The sequence below is a fragment of the Macrosteles quadrilineatus genome, unplaced genomic scaffold (assembly GCF_028750875.1).
Source record: "Macrosteles quadrilineatus isolate MER2022 unplaced genomic scaffold, UCM_ALF_1.0 Scaffold_1__1_contigs__length_201487025, whole genome shotgun sequence".
Classification (NCBI taxonomy): domain Eukaryota; kingdom Metazoa; phylum Arthropoda; class Insecta; order Hemiptera; family Cicadellidae; genus Macrosteles; species Macrosteles quadrilineatus.
In genome coordinates, this window is record NW_026542594.1 from 192,999,083 (window position 1) to 193,019,316 (window position 20,234).

A 20,234-nucleotide genomic window follows, 5' to 3' on the forward strand; every position below is an offset into this window, starting at 1 on the left:
ATCGGTTGCACTGATGGACTTCATGTTCCTGTTGCAAATGAGGAAAACAGAAAACTTCAGAAAGAGGTAAGCTTTCAATTAAAACTAATTATAGAACAAAAAGTGGTCACAAATATTTTAGTTTTAAGTGTTTCAGTGTACAGGGACTTTAAATAAATATTTAATTTATAAATATTACAGCTTGATCAAGTTGATTCCACCTGTAAACAATTAATAGGCCTAAGTGAATGTTGAAAAAATAATAAAATAAGAATTTTTAAAAAGATGTGTAAGAAGCTAAACCTTTTGACTATGGTGTACATTCGATCCCCATGTTAAAGCTGACACCAGTCAGTTTTTAATTCAAAATGAATAACACTGACAATTGCGCTTTTGTAAACTACTGATTTCTGTAAGACAAAAACAATAAAACAACAAAAGAAGGAAATAAAGCTTAACTATGTGGTTGCAGGGGGAGGGAATTCAAAAAGTGTTGGAGGGTTAAGACGAGGAAGGAGGAAGGGTTCTAAGCTCTTTTGCCTTTCGGTAGGCCTACCTATATTTAAATTGCTGAGATCCAACTCCAGGTACATACAAATTATTTGCAAATTTTTCAGGTTGAAGAGAAATTGAGGCTCAAGGCAGAACTCATTATAAAGCTTGAAATTCAAGATGAACAAAATAAAAGGGTCAAAAAGCAAATTGAAACCCTAAAAAATCAGAAGGATCAAAACCAAGTAAGAGAATATTTTTAGTCTTGCATAACATTAATCAAGAGTACCTAATGTAATATAATGCTGAAATACTTATTTGGGAATTCCATATTTAGATAAATACCTATAGGATTATGGTAATTATACTTATAATAATTCCAAATATTGTAGGTAATATTATTATTTCTTATTCACTACAAAATGATGATTAACAATCACATATTTGGAATCTAGTGCACATTTTACAATACCGTACCTGTAACTTGAATATGGAATTCTTCAAATTTGATTGTACTAAATTAGCCATTCTTGCTCCATGTACCCATTTCACTTGGGAAAATGGACAACTTTATTAGTAGACCTTTTCTATGAAAAATGGGACTAATTTATTAGGATCTCATAACCAAATCTTACTCACTTAAACGTGTATATTAAGCTGAATATAATTTCAGGATGAAATGTACGATCTTTGAACACATACAGCATACGTTTCCCTGTCCGAGAGTCCAGGTATAATAATAATATACATAAGGTATAATACATAGGATGACAAATCAACTCAAGGCAGTATTTTAATCTTAACGTAAGGTAAAGCTCTCCAACAAATAAATTACCAATAAATTCTATAAGTTAAGATATTTCTGAGGGCTTTTACTGAAATAAACCTTGATTGTTTCAGCAACTCATTGTTGCTCTAAGAAACCAACACGAGACAGAATTGGTGATGACGAAAGAGAGTGAGTTCAATCTAAAGAAATTTGAGCAGAATATTCGCAACATGTGCAAGCAGATGCAAGACTCTGACGAGAAACAACACTTGCTGCAGGTTTGTACATGTTCATGACCCCTAAGCAAGTATGCAGGAAATTTTACGGTATTTTATTACCATACTGAATTTAAAAACGAATAGAGAGCATAAAAAGAGCCCCTGATGAATATGACACACATGCTTGCAAAATGTAAATTGGATGATAGCAATTATAGTTTAAAAATACAAAAAAAAAAAAATATATATATATATATAAATTGACAGTTTTAGTTGCTCCGTCAGCAACATATGATGATTAATGAAAAAATGTTGGGCATCACCTCACATTATTTGTTTGATTATCACATAAAAAAATGGATGACATTTCAGGAGGAAATAAGCCGCAGTATGAAGAAATTGGAACACCTGAAATCCCTAGTAGAGTGGGGGGAAGAGGCAAGAAAATCCTGGCAAGAGGAACTGGAGGCTGGAGACAGAGACTACAATCTGCTGCAGAGATTTAAACTAGAGGATGATGCCAAGTTTAAGGTAAGAAGGGTGGAGACTAAAAGATCCTGGCTCTGGAAATAGCCACAGGATTACTGGGGGAAGTAGATGACAAACTAATTTCAAGACATCTTTACAAATTTTAACACATTCAAACTGGTCTATTATTGATCGTATTGTATTCACATATTGCAGGAAATGGAACTGAAACGACAAAGACTGAAGGCGGATGTGAATGAACGAGAAGCGATCCTGACAAATGAACTCAATATGATGACAACGTTGGAGAACCAGCTCGAACAAGTCTCTAGACTCTTCAGGTCAGTATGGGTCATTAAAATAATATTTGCTTGGATATGTTATTCAAACAATTTTTAAAATTCAGTAAAAAAAAAAACTTATATTTTATGGATGATTATATTTCCAAGCTAGAACATAAACTTTGCATGTAAGAATCCTCACTAATCCGTTATTTTTTTTTTTTCTGATACATGTACATTTTTTACATTATTACATTTGACGTTTCAATTCTTTAAGAAAACAACACATGCTTTGGTTCATATATTAAGCTGAATACGAATGTAGGGTGAGTTTAAAAATAAGTGAGAATGATCTGATGATCTGTGTAGCTTTGTCAGTTGTCACTAACTAAGATCAGCTGTTTCTTAGCCAGAACCATTATGTAATTTATTAACAGCTGTTTCAAACCATTAAAAGCTACTGACTTTTCTAAGGATCGAACTGGTGACCTTATGATTATTGGGAGAACACTATAACTACTCAGCTACTCTAGGTAGGACGTAAAATCCTGATCCGAAAAATTGTTGTAACTAAACTAAACTAAACTAGTTTTTACGGAAGTTTTTTCTTCTTTCTTTCAGGAGGGCACACAAGGAGCGCATGAGCCTAATATCGTATTGGGAAAACGCTGTGAAAATTCTTAATCAGAGAGACAGTTCTATCGATTCAACTCTTCAGGTACTTAAATTATATCAATTCTTGGATTTACAATTTTTTAATTTTTGTTTAGGAATACAAAGAAAAACCGTTCACGATATACTATTTTGAGTTTTTGTTCAATCAGGAGCTGCAAGAAATAAAAACGTTAGCCAGAGAAAAGTTTGCTGTCCTAGCCGACGAAAGAAAGTTTTACGAGGCTCAGTGTGAAAACAACGAAGAGCTCGGCAAACAGCTGGACGAATTGAATTATAGTGTGGTTCACCAACGGAACATGAACTTGCAACAGACCGAGATAACTAATAACCTTAAGAGTGAGGTAAGTCATACTTTAGATTAATTAACCAACCGGATTATAGCCGATAATATATAAAAACCAGTTACACCTGAACGATTTATTTATTTGAATTCATACGGCTAATGGTCACTGATCTAATACAGTACAACTCGATACATTTTCATCTAGATACTATAATAATTTACAGGATGGTAAATATTAATAAAAGATGTTAGCCTACATTGGTTATTGATTTCGAGCATCATGCTCATTTCAGCCTGCTTGAATGTATTATTGGGTGCTGCTAAACGTTTAAAACTAGTCATTAACTCATCACAGTTGCTCAAAGATCTATCTCTTATGTATGATCGGTTATGCTGAAAAATGAATCAACCTTCCAGTTTGGAGGGTCAATCAATCGATCATCTTACTCGGTTGAAAATGCTGTCAGTGACAGTGAAATATTCTTTTTGTATAGGGTAAAGTTTTTTGAGTTTCTTGTGCCTAAATAGACTCTTTCCCATTCACTAAAACCTGCCATAAAAAAGTTCTTCAAACCCAGGCCCTCGTGCTCTATATCAAATTTGTTCCTGTATTTTCGGTGTTGATTATTTGCTTTCATCAGGTAACGACTTTGCGAGGTGTGATTACTGATCTGGGAACATCGTTGAACAAAGAGAGAAGCCGCAACGTGCAACTGACCAACGAGATCCAAGCGAGAGAGATCCACTTGTCCTCGCTTCACTCACCTATTCAAGAGTTGAGGGAGAAACTACGGGAGTTGGAGGAGGCTGACATGACGTCAGCGCAGAGGAGTAGAGAGATACACGACATATTGAAGGTAAACAAGTGGTAGAGACGAGCTTTGATGTGTGCAACTACTGTTTAGGTCAGATAAACTGGTAAATAATAAACTATAATTTAAACGTTAAAAAAAGTTGATCCAATTCAATCAATAACTAAGTAAAGTTTCTTTGTTGTCAAACTAAAGGCTTCAAGTTTGTTTTCAATTTAAACTCTTATATTTTTCTGTTTTAATGCCATCATCACAAATAGCAGTGACCTAGCCAGGGGGGGGGGGGTCATGGGGGTCTGGAACCCCCTTCCAATCTTAAATATAATATTTTTTTGTTAAATTCAATGTAAAATTATATAATCATACTGTATTGACGTTGGGGTTGATTATTTTCAATGCCAAGAGAGCTAAAAAAAAGACTGTTTTAGGGCCTATATTTTTAATTTTCTCGGACCCCCCTTTTACCTAGGCCCCCCCCCCCCCGGTCGGTCGACCCCCCCTATTTTGAAATCCTGGCTACGTCACTGCAAATAGCATGCAATAATATAACTTGAGAAACCAAAAACACCTCTACTATAGCTGTAAAATATTAGATAAAGCTATCCTAGATATAGGCTACCAAGCAAACAGATTTACACACATAGGATATATTTCAAAGTATGAGTTAGGTTGGCTGATTTTAAAGTACAAATATTTGTTGAACAATGATCTGAAAAGTGTACAAAATGTGTGTATCAAGCAAACCATTTTTGGTATAAGGAAATTGATTGTGAAAATTTTAATTTTAGTCCGCTGAAAAGAACAACAGAGAATTACAAACTAAATTTGACAAGATTCAAGAAAAAGTATTTGAAAAAACATCTGAGCTTGAGGCTATAAGGAGAACCAACGAAGCAGTTGAAAATGAGATAAAGGTGTTGAATTTGAATACAAAGGTAAGTGAAATACTTGCGTTCATTTAGAAAATTGAGAACAAATTACATGAAACTATACGTACTGAATGTCTTATTCTGTAAACATAATCAGTGGGGGCCCTAAAGATTGCGGGGCCCAAGGCGAAGTTCAATAGCAGGCCTCTCTTAATACCTGAAATACTGCTGTGCTGGGGCCTTGAAAAGCACGGGGCCTCAGGCACTGCCTTGTTTGCCTCTGAGCATAATAATGAATTAGAAAATGTTATTTACTGGATCTACACTGAAATAACAAATGTACTGTATTTCTTACAGGGATTGGTTTAAGGCATAATAAACTATAAGCTTCAATGAGCATGCAATGTTTAAAACTATTACTTTTTGGTACAGGTATGTAATAATTTGTAATGAAATGCTGCAGCTAAATTATTTTTCCAGGCATTTGAAAAACGAGTGAATGAAATTGAAAAGGAAATAATCGACAAGGAACAAGTGCTGTATGATATGGTAAGTTTGAATAAGTTTTGTAAAAATACGGATTGGAGGTTGTAAGTTCTTGATATAAGTGAACAAAAATATTTTATTACAACATGTACGATGAGGTTTTTCTATTATTATCAAACATTATTTTATTAATTTTATTTCAGGCTCTTGGTAAGCGATATATTGTTCAAAATTCAACATAACTCATAAAATTGCATTTACTACATGAAATGCTCTCTATGGGTAATTTAAAACATTTTTGGGCTAAACAATAAATTTTTCTTTCATCAATGAGCTTTTCAGCTTTTAAGCTTTTCATTCAATTATTGTATTTTTCATTTAACAATTTTATGTAATGCTGTTGTATTGGCACAGTTCATCTACGCATGGAAATTTCACATGAAATAAATTAAGAATATAAGTTGAATATATACCTACAAATAGTGTCGTAGTTGTGTTGTTAACTGGACTACTGATCTTTAGACAGATTGACGACTAAATTTACGAGTTCATTTGGGTGTCATTGTACAACACATATTGACAACTTTGGATTCAAATTGGAGTCTACAATTACCGGTATTGTTAACCATATAATTTTTTCTAAGGACATGGAAAGTATGGTCCTGGAAAGCAAGTTGAGCAGGCTTCAAGGCGAGAGGACAGACGAGGAAAAGGTCAGACTCAAGATGAGGATACTGGAGCTGGAAGAAGCTGTGAAGAAGAAGAAGGAAGTGTTTAACATGGTCACTGCACAGTACAACCGAGCTAAGGTGGGATTAAAGTTAATTTTCTACTAATGAAACGTTAAATATTGATGAATATTAATTTCTATCTTCTGGCATTGTTTACAGGGACACTTTAGTAGGTAATGGGCTTGGGTCCAGGGGCATAGGTTTATGTTTTGTTAGGAGGGGGGGGGGAGAGGAAGAGAAAAAATCCTCGCGAGAAAAGAGGGGAAGGGGCGCAATTATATCTTAGGCCCACAGCGTGTCATATGAAAACTGCTGTCCTGGTCGTGCAGGATTAATCGTATGCGTACATGCGATGTGGCCACCGCGACGACTATAACGGTTGTGTTGTTTGGGTAAATCGTGTCTAATGACTGTTTTATGTAGCTATATATGACGAAGCTATAGTGGATGCCTGAAGATGTTAGAGTGATGAAACGCATAGCAACTTATAGTGAATAAGAATGCCATAAGGTAAACAATACTATTTCATTAATGTGAGAAGCTTAAGGAATGATTAGAAAAATAATATTTGCGGGTCTACATCAGTTTGGATTTGATAGGTTCCTTTTGTTTTGGAGGATGAGCAGGCTTACCTTTACAGAGGGGAAGTCTTCGTAATAGGTAACACAATATAATCAAACATGAAATATTTCAATTTTGTATAAGATTATCATGTATCACCCACTGTATAACTTAAGTAAATTTTGAATGAAAATTATTTGAATTACCCTACTATTTTTATAAAAAAAAGTCAGTTTGGATCTGAAATAATTAGTATGTTCTCTCATTTGTTACGTAAACTATCCAGTTATGTAAGTATTTTTATTGACAGTACTGTAATTTTGTTTGAAGTGTAGAATCATTAAACGATTTTTGAAAATTCTTTACTAAAAAAAAAAAAAAAAAAAAAAAAAAACAAGTGTTAAGTTCTGCAGCAGAATTTGCTGAAGAGTACCTTAATTAATTGTACTTATCTGTTCAAAAACAGCACAAAGGTTTGTTTTATTATGATATTTAATGGATTCAGAGTTTTTAAAGACTATGTTAGTTAAATGTCAAAATAATTTATGTTAGCAACACCAGTAGTACCATAGTAAAATATGTAAGCAACACAAAGATATATATGGTTTGACATTACACACTTGGTTTAGTAAATATTTTTAAGAATAAATATCTTATGGAAAGAAAAATAAAGTATTTTCTACAATGATATATATTTAATTTTTAGAACGAGCATATTCAGCTATCGGCAGAAGTGGACGAAGAGAACGAACAGTCTCGGAAACTGACAGAGAAGCGGCAGGAACTGGTGTACTTGATGGAGGGAGGGCAGAAACAGCTGACGGCTTTGCAACAAACAAACAAGCAGACACAGGTGTGGTTACATACAGTTGGAGGTTACAATTTTAAGTTGGTACCACTGTTTCCCTATGCTAGATTATGCTGATGGTTTTTTGGAAATTTTCTAGTGAGGTTTGTAGTTGTGGAGCGTTACTTGATCAGTGTTTTAACTGTTAAAGCCTTTTTTGAAAGATGGGAACAACAGGGTTGATTTTATTTGGGAAAAGCGCAACGTATGCACTTATAGTCAATAGAGAATGTTATCATGAGGTAATAAGCGATTATTTTTTTGTAGCAATTAAAGAGTTTTGTGGTAGTAGTTTTAAAAACCAATGATTTGACAAGTTATTGCACTATAGCTGGATAAATCCATACAAAAGTTCCGAGACCATTCTCTCATTTTAGGCTTCTGAAACTCCTCCTGAAGAAGCCCCTTTGTGAAGGCGAATTAAATGAGGTTTATTTTCCATTCCTTTTTCCTTATATTCCTAAGCCTTTTCCTAACTTAACTTTTTAGCTTTTTTCCAAAAAAACCAAATAAGTTATAGATGATTAATTAGCCGTTTGGTGTTAGTTTGTTATAATGCATACGGATCATCCTTATACATTCGACAATCTAATGAATAATTATTACTCAACGTTTTATAAAAGCGAGTACAAATTACTCAACTATTGTTATTCCTCCAAATTTTCAGGTAACTCTGAATCTACTGAAGCTGCGTGTGGACCAACGAGAGAAGACTCTGGCCAAACATGAGAACCAGGTCTTCGGTTTGGAACGTGAAAAACTCGAGTTGGAAAATGTGAGTGGCTTAAACAATTTTAGATTCAATCCTATCTAGGCTGATAAAACTTGAGATAGGGATAACAGTTTGTTGCTTTCCCTGAAATTTTATTCAGAATGTGGGATAATAATTGAAAATTGTATGAAACATGTGTGCAGCAATGTTTTCTTGCGGACAATTAATTAACGTCAACGCACAGGTGAGGTATGTGATGGGGTTGGGAAATCATTTACCAGCTAATTAAGAGTATTTACATTATTCATTTGGAGAATGCAACTGTTAATCTTTTGACTCACAGGGTATCCCAAATTTAAAGCTTTTTTGAGCCATTATAGGCAACAAGCATGCCAAAGAGAGATGCCTGAAAGTGGATTTTTAACATTTAAGCAAACAGCACTAAATGGATTTTTTTTTAATTTTTTAAAATTGGTTTCAAGCTCTGTTATAACACATGACGTAGTGAAGTGTTTGCCATTTGGTAATATTGACGACAGTTAACAGTATTTCAACCATAGTAAATGCTCACTTCTTATCAACTATGAGATCATCTCCCATTTCAACCCTGTTGTGCTTTGAGAACTTGTAGTAAGCAAAATAAAACAGATTTTAACAACAGAACAGACATAAAGAATCTCATCTTGTACCTGGTTTTGTTATGCAGGCCCTTCGAGAAAGAAAAGTAGAGATTGGGCTTCAGATGGATTTGATGGCTGCGAAAAAACGAAGTTTGGAAGAAGAAAAATCCGAGTTGAAGAAAGCTCTTGAGCACCTTCATATAAGGATTGGTCAACTGCAGAAAAAGTATGTTGTTTATTTGATTTAATGAATAAGGTGACAATAGCTCCAGTAGTTCATCTAAAATACCTCAGGGAAATTAACTACTCTCATTTTACTAAAAATACAGGGGAACTTGGTACAGAGAAAGCTTGTGTATTAGCTTGAGTGCAAGACGACTCTGCACTTTCAGCTCTGGTATGTTGTGTGCTGGAAATATCCTTGTGAAAGGCAAGGGACAGACTAAGCGGCGAGCACTTATCAGAATTTCTTATCAAACAGGGCACAGGGTGTTCCCCTACAATGAGCGTTGTAGTACATGAGGGTGAGGGGGGGGGATTGGCAGTGTTAGACTTTGCCCTAGACACCAACACTAGTGCTAGACACCACTTAGGTGTACCATTGAATGGTTTCCTCTGTACCTTACTTCTCTGTGTTAAAACTGATTATCCTTCATCTAAAGATCCAAAATTTCTCAAATTGGCCATCAAAATCATAACCACTACTCTATTGACAGGTTGTTTAACGTTAGGATAAAAATAAAATGATCAGTTTGTTTAGTTACAGTTCATTATTTTCCAGAATTTGTGGACATTTCCTATACATTTAATGAATTATGGTCAAAATTGTGAACCGCTAAGTGAAAATATGGAAAACCACAGCAAAAAAGTGGCAAAGGAAGTTTTGGCTCTGAGTGTTAAAGTAGAAAAATACTTTGTCTTTTATGACTGGGTATAAAAAAGTAACACAGTAAAAGGTTTCATATTGTAGTTTCTACAATAATAATTTAACTATTTTCCAACAGGCACGATATTGTGATGGACAGCCTGGGTAAGGAGGACAGCGGAGAAAACTTTTCTGTCGCACATTTTAAAATTAAGGTGAGAAAATCTTGTTTTATATGTCTTTACAACAACTTGGAAGCTTAAGTTACCACCTAAAGTGTAGATTTACAGGATTTATATTGCTTTTTATTTGTCAACTTGTTCAACACCCAACGAGCAAACAAGATTTCAAATATTTGTTTATAAATAAGATATTGAGATAAGGTAATTAGTATTAAAATTAAGTTACTTGTTTATTACTATATACTAATACAGTTTGTTCTCTTTCAAAATATAGATAGCTCAAGAGAGGCACGAACTGCAAGAGATCGGAGACGATTTGGACTCAAAGATAAAGAAAGCGGAAAACGAAATCCCCGCGATGGAAAACACCCTGAGGGTCATTAGTGCGGCCAACGACTGCTACAAACGCAACTTGGATGCCATCGACTCTGATAGTTAGTCTACAGCAGCCCAAAGGGTCCATTGTAGTAGTGAATTTAGATAACAATCATAATTAATATATTATTTAATACATTTACTTATTCATCCACTCCACTTCTATTTTTTTATCGGTTGGTTATTAGCTGGTTGGTGTAGGGCCTACTCCAGGGAATGCAAAACTTTCCCATTTCTAAAATTCATACAGTGATTATTTATAATTTGATTTTGAATGAATTTCTTTGGTTAATTTACGACGGATTTCCTAACTCAATCCAACCTTAAATTAATCGTCAGACATGGTGTAAGACAAATATTTCTTCAATCAAACCCATTCAACCAAACAATGTTACTTTTGAAATTGTCATCTTTTATTTCATATTTTCGAGTTTTGTAGTAAATAAAGTTACATTCATAGAAGTAAGGGCTTAGTATAGCATCAGAAGTAAGGTACAAAAGAAATACTCAATGGTACACTTAACGATTATCTATGGCAAAGACCAACACCGCCCCCTCACCCACTAACTTTAATACTTTCTTACTAAATGGCGACCATACAAAGTAGGTATTTTAAGCCAAGTATGAATGGAGATGAGTGTAGGATGAGTGGCGCGATCTTGTAGTCTTGTTAGTGACTAAGGCCGACATTCCTTAGACACAGCTCTTAATTAATAGCCCGTACAGCTAATGGCAACTAAAGCCCCGTTCACACAGGGAGAGTTTACAAGCTACACGCCGGCTTTTTTACACGCAGCTAGTAAAATAGCTCAGTGTGAACGACGTACTCGCTCAAAAGCTGCTTGTAAAAAAGCTCTGGAAAAAGTTGACGGTGCCGCTACTTTACACGCCAACTCGCCAGCTTTTGCGCAGGGCCGGATTTAGTATTTTTGCGCCCCTAGGCCCAAATAATTTTCCGCCCCCTAGTCTGGTCACAGTTAATTTCCTTCAAACCTTTATTAAAAACTTTATCATGCCCATAGGCCTAAGTTAATTGCTTGAATACCACTCCTCGTTGGAATCATTGCAAGTTAAAAAAAAAATATTGCTCATGTTTGTGGCCGTGGGGGTGCTGAACCCACCGAGCATTCCTGCAAAAAAACATGGCCATTGATTCCAATTATTCCAGGCCCAAAAACATGAACTCCATACAGTACGTGACACCATAGATTAAACATACGTACTCCTTTAGTAGATTTGTCATCATTTTGGATTAGCTGAAAACAATTCTTATTATTTAAGGGGTATGTTTATCTATGTTTAAATCTAGTTTATCCAAAATAAAACGATCTAATCATCAACAATAGGTCGTCTCCTATTTATATTACAAGAAATTAAAACACACATCATAGAACTAATCCTAAAATAATAGAAACAAAATTACGTCAAAACTAACGTCCAGTGTCACCAACATGAACTACACATTGAAAAATTTTGAATTAACAATGTTATGATGAGAAGTCGGCTTGAGTTATATTTAATCCATGGTCGTACTGCATCTAGGTTATATTTCCAAAGCAAAACAGAGCAATATATTCCGGCCAAGCGTACCGATCCTTAGGCCTGAGGAGAAAATGACAACATTAATGGTTCTTTGGAGGGTATTGAATTTTTCTAAAATTGAATGCAAACTCAGATTAATATTTTTTCGTTAATTTTAAAGGTAAATAAATCATTGTTGTTTTAATATTCAAAAAAACTTATGATATATTTAACTTGATCCTGCAGATAGTTGTAAACTAATCAAACGATTAGTTAATAAATAACTTTTGTTTTGTGATGTGAGGGTTGTAACAATGTCATGTCTAGCACGCATGCGCCCCTTATCACTCTGATCAGTAGTGCCGAGTCCGAGCCAGAATGGCAGTGCAGTGGCAATACGATGCGTATCCCTTGGGCGCTCGTCAACGTCAACATCCCTACAGCCTACTCCCGTATAACCAATGTTCGTTACCAATTTTGTAACGAAATTGATGCGTAATTCTGAAAATATAGTTTACATTTCATAAAATTTTTTTCTTCTTATGAACTTCAGAATCACAATGCTTTGGAGTTTTTTTTTTATCAACTGTGACTATTTATTTTTATATTTAGATAGCCTAGGTATAAAAAAAATACTCTCGGCCGTGCGCCCTCTGGGACCTTGCGCCCATAGGCCCGGGCCTACTGGGCCTATTGGGAAATCCGGCCCTGCTTTTGCGCGAGTAGGCGTGTAAAGTAGCCCAGTGTGAACACAGTTGCTTTAGCTTGTGCGCTTGTTACTCAAAGATGTTGGAGAATTTGGTTCAAGCCAGCTACTGAGCGAGTGGAAAAAGCATCGTGTGAACGACTACAAGCGCACTCGCCGACTCGCCGGCGTCTTTCTACCTGTCTGCGAGTTGGCGAGTGGACAAGCTCTGTGTGAACGAATACAAGCACACTCGCCAACTCGCCGGCTTCTTACACGCTGGCGTGTAGCTTGTAAACTCGCCCCGTGTGAACGGGCCTTAAGGGACCTACAGTTAATAGTGGAATCCGAACCACATTTTTGCCTTGGTATATACAAATTGATATAATTATCAGGATAGTACTGCGGATAGTCGTAGTATTTACTAGTGCGGATGTTAATCCACACCAGGGAGTATCGCATCCACAGTGCATGCCTATACATGCCTAACATGGCCTGCAGTGGCATAAGTCACTAAGCAAAACCAAATTTAAAGATACAATAGATAATTTTCTTATTGACAAGGCTTTTTACTTAATTGAAGATTTTTACAGAACTACAATTTAGAATTTTTTTTTTTTAAGTGTTTAGTTTTAAGTTAAAAGTTTTAATTTTAAATATTTTATGTATGGATTTAATTTTGACAATGCACCTATTCTAAATGTTGTGACATGTATGGAATGTTTTGTGCAAATAAAGTCTATGTCTATGTCTATGTCTATGTCTATAAATATCCACAATTCGTAACCTCCTAGTAGCTGGATTACAGGACGACGCCACCCTTCCCAGTTTAACGTACTACAACACTCACAAAAAGTGGAGGATGACCCTGTGCAATAGGAATTTCCGCACGGATGCTCGCCGCTCGGGCTCTTGTCACAAGTATATTTCCGGCACAACATTCTAGAGTTAAAAGCGCATGGTCGTCTCATAAGCGAGTTTACTTTGTATCTTACATTCTGTGGTATAGCCAATAACTACAATAATTTCTCTAACAAAATCACTGTGAGTCCTTCATATTTCAGGCCCTGAGATGCAAGAGAAGAAGAAACTAGAAGAACAGTATTATGAGGCGAGGGAAAATTTGAAAGACCGACAGGCCATTTTGAAGGTTTTTACGAATCAGATTCATGTAAGTTCCTTTAGATCATGCATAACTAGCAAGCTAAGTTGTGATAGATTTTGCTGTACTAGTATAAATTGTAAACTTTAGACACTAAAGTAACCCTTAGAGTCATAAACTCTTCTTTACTGAACGAAGAAAAGGAATTATTTTATAATTAAGGTCTAAGAATAAAGATAATTAGAGAGAAATGAACGGAATAAATACGGCTTAAAGAAGGGCTTGTGCCCTGACAATATTACCAAAAACAAACATTTTGATCCCAAAACACAACAAAGAATAGCGGATTGTTTTCAGGTTGGTGGATAGTTAAGTGGATTTTTATTCCAGTGGCATAAAGACAATATATTGTTGATTTACATTTTGTATAAACCTTGATTCTTGTATAAGTTTTTATTCTATACTCCGATACATTTAGCCACATAATGTCATCTTCAGAGTGTGGCATGTTCATCTATGTACTCCTTTTTGATTGTGTCACAACTATAAGTTTGTGGAAAGACTTGGTTGTCTGGGCCTTGGACAAAGGAGTTGGAGGAACAACAAGACACACTGATACATACAAGTTCTGATATGATGCCCACAGGAGATGGAGTTGTCCCTGTCAGATCTCGGAGAGTGTGAGGAGAGAGTGAGAGGGGAGTGGAGAGACAAGGATGTGGCTGCTCGGGCACTGGACAAGGAGTTGGAGGAACAACAAGACACACTGATACATACAAGTTCTGATATGATGTCCACAGGAGATGGAGTTGTCCCTGTCAGATCTCGGAGAGTGTGAGGAGAGAGTGAGAGGGGAGTGGAGAGACAAGGACGTGGCTGCTCGGGCACTGGACAAGGAGTTGGAGGAACAACAAGACACACTGATACATACAAGTTCTGATATGATGCCCACAGGAGATGGAGTTGTCCCTGTCAGATCTCGGAGAGTGTGAGGAGAGAGTGAGAGGGGAGTGGAGAGACAAGGATGTGGCTGCTCAGGCACTGGACAAGGAGTTGGATGAACAACAAGACACACTGATACATACAAGTTCTGATATGATGCCCACAGGAGTTGGAGTTGTCCCTGTCAGATCTCGGAGAGAGTGAGGAGAGAGTGAGAGGGGAGTGGAGAGACAAGGACGTGGCTGCTCGGGCACTGGACAAGGAGTTGGATGAACAACAAGACACACTGATACATACAAGTTCTGATATGATGCCCACAGGAGATGGAGTTGTCCCTGTCAGATCTCGGAGAGTGTGAGGAGAGAGTGAGAGGGGAGTGGAGAGACAAGGATGTGGCTGCTCGGGCACTGGACAAGGAGTTGGATGAACAACAAGACACACTGATACATACAAGTTCTGATATGATGCCCACAGGAGTTGGAGTTGTCCCTGTCAGATCTCGGAGAGTGTGAGGAGAGAGTGAGAGGGGAGTGGAGAGACAAGGATGTGGCTGCTCAGGCACTGGACAAGGAGTTGGATGAACAACAAGACACACTGATACATACAAGTTCTGATATGATGCCCACAGGAGTTGGAGTTGTCCCTGTCAGATCTCGGAGAGAGTGAGAGGGGAGTGGAGAGACAAGGATGTGGCTGCTCAGGCACTGGACAAGGAGTTGGATGAACAACAAGACACACTGATACATACAAGTTCTGATATGATGCCCACAGGAGTTGGAGTTGTCCCTGTCAGATCTCGGGGAGTGTGAGGAGAGAGTGAGAGGGGAGTGGAGAGACAAGGACGTGGCTGCTCGGGCACTGGACAAGGAGTTGGAGGAACAACAAGACACACTGATACATACAAGTTCTGATATGATGCCCACAGGAGTTGGAGTTGTCCCTGTCAGATCTCGGGGAGTGTGAGGAGAGAGTGAGAGGGGAGTGGAGAGACAAGGACGTGGCTGCTCGGGCACTGGACAAGGAGTTGGAGGAACAACAGGCCAAGCTGTTGAGAGCCGACAAGCTGCTGAAGAAACTCAAAAGAGAGGCTCGTCAACCTAAGGAGTCTCGAGTGCCAATACATCTGGCCGAGGTACAGTAAAAAGTCCCTAAGCCATCTATTTCTATTTATATATTAATTACGTAAGCCGATTCTTTGCGTCAAAATTGTGGGCGACTGGGAAGTCGTAGAACGACGGGAGAGGGCTCAAATTAAAGGTCTCGATCCTGTGACGGCGGGAAAAATGGTTAAATTCCCTAAATTTTAAAACAAAATTGGATATAACGTAAAATGTTCTCCATAAGAAATGCATTAGAAGCCATTTACTGCTGATTTTTGTTTACTTCAATACAGCTGATCGTGATAAATCTTCAAACCAGTAAGCAATATTACATTTGGATTACTCATTTGCCAGTCAATTCTGCAATGTACTGTATACTATATAAAACCAGGGATAACTTTAGGCCTACCTATAATAAAAAATATTTTTAGTTACGTCTTAGAATGTTGAAATCAATTATTTTACTGTGCAATTGGCAAACTTGTGTATTTTTAAGTAAATTAGTTAAGCGTATGATAAGTAGTAGAATCATAGGAGATGGCTCAAATCAAAGGAATTAAACACGATTAAACTTAGAATGGCTGCAAAAAAATTATGAAGTTTTTTTTTCTAACTTAACAGTTATTGTTGTGTTGAAGGAATGTTTAACATGAAATAAGTACATTGACTAAATAATAATCGATTCAAGATTGTTGAAAACTTCTGCTTTGTTTTGATTTCAAAACATTTGTTAAAGATTTATTCTACACTTTTTTGTATACTTACTAACATTTTTAATTTGAGATTTATTGTAGTGTTTACAAAAGGAGCATGCACTTGGAAATAATAACTGGGTCGGGGTGCTAATTTAACGGTTTTAACTAAGAACTAGGCTTATCTCAACACACCTTTATTTGCCTTTTCATATATGACGAAGACAATTTCCAATATTTTAATCAGGAAAGCCTTTTTATTATCGAAAGACCAAAGCTACCTTAGTATACTAATATTTATTCACAAACATGTTTGCTGCCTTTAGCAGAGTTAAACCTTTGGAGTAATTTAAATTATTTATTAAAAATAACATAAACAAAAGCAAACAACAAACTATTTTTTACACAAAAGATATGTTGTACTGGGATATATATCGGATATATGTATTAGATTTATTTAAGTTTGTTTATACTGTATTACAATAGTTTGTTTTATATTTGAGCTTTTCAGGGACTTATGTCCCTTCAAGCCACTAGTATATTTTATTTTAGTGTCCATCCACGCCAGAGGTGTTTTAAACTTTTTTTGTAAGGAAACAGTTTATATTTTAAGATAGTGCAAGACTAGTGGTTGCCTCATGGTCAAAAACTCGACCAAAAATATGTATTGTGCAAACTATTTTCACCCCACGCTGTAAATAAAACAAGTGATTGATTGGAATTTCTTCCATTTGTTTTGATTTTCTGTTTATATTTCATTGCTATTTCGTCACCATTATAGCAATCCGTTCGGCCAATGTTAATTTTTTTAAATTTTAAATTCACGATTAGTGCTTATTTTTTAGCCTATTTTAATTTATAAAGGGGTTTTGCACATCTAGTAGACCGAAACTGAGATGTTGGCACCAAGTAGAAAAGGGCTTAGGACTGAAGAGAAGGAAGGAGGACACAGGATGCAAATATGTATGGATCAGCTGCAGAAATGTTCTCAAAGAACTTGGCTTGCTCCCAGTAATGACCAGGTTCTGGCCAGTTCTTGCCAATTTTGGAATTGCCCCAGAAAAGTTTTTTCTACATGAGAAGGCAGTAGGGGAGGTCAAGTACCATCTAGGGTACCAGTTGCCACAGCAGTAAGGGAACGGTACGAACCCTGGTCTTGTTACTATGTAACGTCAACCTTCTGTTGGATAGTATAATTAATTTACAGCCCAAATGATAAATTACGTTTGGGTCTGGTGACGATCTCGCTTTTAATCAAATCAGCAATGCACTCAGCTACCTTTGATATTGATCTTTCAACCATCACTCAAGCAAACCTATTGTAAATGTCTGAACAGAAAGATATTGAGCTGCGGGAACTTCAAGACATAAACCAGTCGGGACTACAGCAGTTGGCAGAACTGGCAACCAGATACTCGGAAGTGGCGCCACTGCTGAACCGCTACTTAGGGGAGAAGGGGCTGACTCTGCCTCTGGTGAGGAGTCATCGGGCCAAGATAAGTACTACGGGATCTACGTTGAGCACACATCGCAGGTATGTATGTGGTCAGCTGTGTAATAGAGGTGGGCGTTAGTTAAGGTAATAGGGAAAATAGGACACACCCCTAATAAATAGGTTATAAATAGGTCTTTTTATAACTGGAGTCTCACCTATTTGGTGCAGGAACGGAGCACGAAGAAGTGATATTACGCTCCGCTTCTAGGAAAACAGTACCATTAAATTACCCATAACAAGAGGAGAGCGGACTACGCACCTAGGAAAATGCAGCTTAACAGCGAGCATCACGACATAATAGTACCTCAGAAATAAATAACTTAACCCATTGGAACCGACTTACGAGCTTACTAGTACGGCCGCTGTCTTACGAGTGCCGCTCTTGTCACCACTACGCTGCGCCACTAATTATTTTATTATTATTTTCCCCCCTTTTTGTTTCTTCTAAATTTTATGATGTTTATAAATATTTTGCCTCTTGTTTTGCATATTTACTTATTAATTTTTGCGAATAACAAACAAGGTTGTGTTGTCTTGGAAACCAGAATGATATCACCCAAAATCAGCTGCGGTTAGGTAAAACAGAAAATGTTTTCTATGTTATTACTATAGACATACCACGAACAAAAAAAACCTGCGCAGAAACGAAAAGATCACGTGGTTTGCGCCGGTAGGTGTGGCGTAACATTCAAACCTGCGCGGCTCGAAACGGCCCAGGGTTCTTTTGTTTCTGGTATTACTATAGTGTCATTTGGTGTCTGGATTAATTTTGGAATTTGTAAATCAAGTTTACTTTAAAAAACATTGACAAAAAAATTATTAATTTATTACCTAAGGTTTTCTTTCTATAACAACTAGAGTAAAGGTAAAAGTGTACAAATTCGGTAAAATAAATTGCCGACAGAGGGTGCTGCAGGCAGCGCATTAATTCCTTCCCCAATGGGTTAAAATACATTTTGTAACATTAACTGAACTGGTAGAACAGAGGTGAAATAATTGTATAGTACCTCTCTTGGTAATACAATATTTTTGAAACGTCCTCTAAACTGTTGGAAGGAAAAAGTGGAACAACTCTGATCGTTTCTTCCTATTAAAAGTGTTTAGACTTAAACGTACTTGACAACGAAGTAATCGGTGACAAAAATAATATTACTACACCTATTATTGAAAAGCAAAGGAACGTTCCTGAATTTTAATTCAAAGTACATTGTTTCCTATCTCTACTCTGTAAATCTCCTAATGTGCTATTTAGGCTCTCCTAAAATACTAATTACGCAATTATGAAGGTTGTCTGTAAATTAAGCTCCTCACCAAGTGAGCGAGTTTAAATCTGAGACCAACGTCAAGTTCTATCCTTCATCCACAATGTACTATTAGCCAATTCCCACCCCTATACATCTCTAACTGTACAACTCCTTACAAGGTGTTGACAATTTTCTACCCTAAATACTTGAAACTCCAAATAAAATCTGATTAAGAAGAGGACTAGTAGTATTTTCAAAATTTTGATAAAAAAAAACCCAAAATGTGCATTATTAGGCTTAAAAAATTTCAAAATAATACTTTTTTAAAGAACAATAGTTTAGGGTAAACAACTTTTGGTTCTGATTTGATTTTATGCCTCTAGTTTGTTCTCGGAAGATTCTCGTATCAGCATCGGAAGTGGACCCAGCAGTCAAACACCGAGCATTATTATGCTTGATCCAGACACGATTCAGCCAGGTAAGGAAAAAAAACAAGTATTAAATAACAAAATTCCTATTTATGAAACTTGTGTCTTCCTAAATCCTACTCAACTTTAATTTATCTTAAAAAGGGGAGAATATATCAGTGTTACAGTTGTATTTTGTTTGATACAAACTCCAAGATATGGTTTGAAAATTAAAAGTTGAATACTCGTAGTCGTAACAAACCAATAAACCATTGGTGTTTTCCTGAAGGTATGACCCAAGATTATTGGAAACCCATATTATTATAATCTAATTTCAACTCATTCTCTTTTCAGGGCCAAGAAGTTCTGCCGATTCTAGAATGTCTAAACTGTCAGGAAGTAATAAGAAAAGTAAATAAATGTGGTTTTTCAACACTAAATGTCAACAAAAAATGTCAATGTCACTACAATTGATGTTATTTTTAGATTATCTGGTAGTTTAGTTTCAAATTTGGGGTTAAGTCAGCCTTTGCACCATTGACTTCTTAAGACTGTATGTTGGATTAAATTGTATCTTATAAAACAAAGAACGTTTTAAATATAAGTTTTCGAAGTTCCAAAATGGTGTTTTTAGTACCTTGTCTAAATGTTTAACTATTTACCTGTTTGATTTATATGGAGAAGGTTTATATTCTCATTGGTAAACAAATCAAAATTTGTTTGTTAGTAATAAGTTGAATTTTTCCTAAAGAATAGAGATTGGTTATTAATCATGTTTAAAATTAATGTTATCATTGAAGAAGTTTGTGAGTTACTGTTAC

General features: G+C 36.2%; 1 protein-coding gene across 1 annotated transcript; it reads left to right on the forward strand.

Moving 5' to 3' along the window:
- Positions 1-602: 602 nt before the first annotated feature.
- On the forward strand, positions 603-19,998 carry LOC129003599 (coiled-coil domain-containing protein 39-like). Its single transcript, XM_054431900.1, has 24 exons — positions 603-716; positions 1,372-1,518; positions 1,831-1,989; positions 2,143-2,267; positions 2,829-2,925; positions 3,032-3,223; positions 3,807-4,022; positions 4,766-4,912; positions 5,327-5,395; positions 5,977-6,141; positions 7,331-7,477; positions 8,139-8,246; positions 8,890-9,029; positions 9,808-9,883; positions 10,125-10,284; positions 13,496-13,602; positions 14,180-14,365; positions 14,488-14,658; positions 14,796-14,983; positions 15,104-15,263; positions 15,401-15,607; positions 17,605-17,801; positions 19,390-19,484; positions 19,768-19,998. The coding sequence occupies exons 2-24, from the start codon at positions 1,417-1,419 to the stop codon at positions 19,830-19,832; spliced, it is 3,279 nt and encodes a 1,092-aa protein (XP_054287875.1). The 5' UTR covers positions 603-716; positions 1,372-1,416; the 3' UTR covers positions 19,833-19,998.
- The last annotated feature ends 236 nt before the right edge of the window (positions 19,999-20,234 follow it).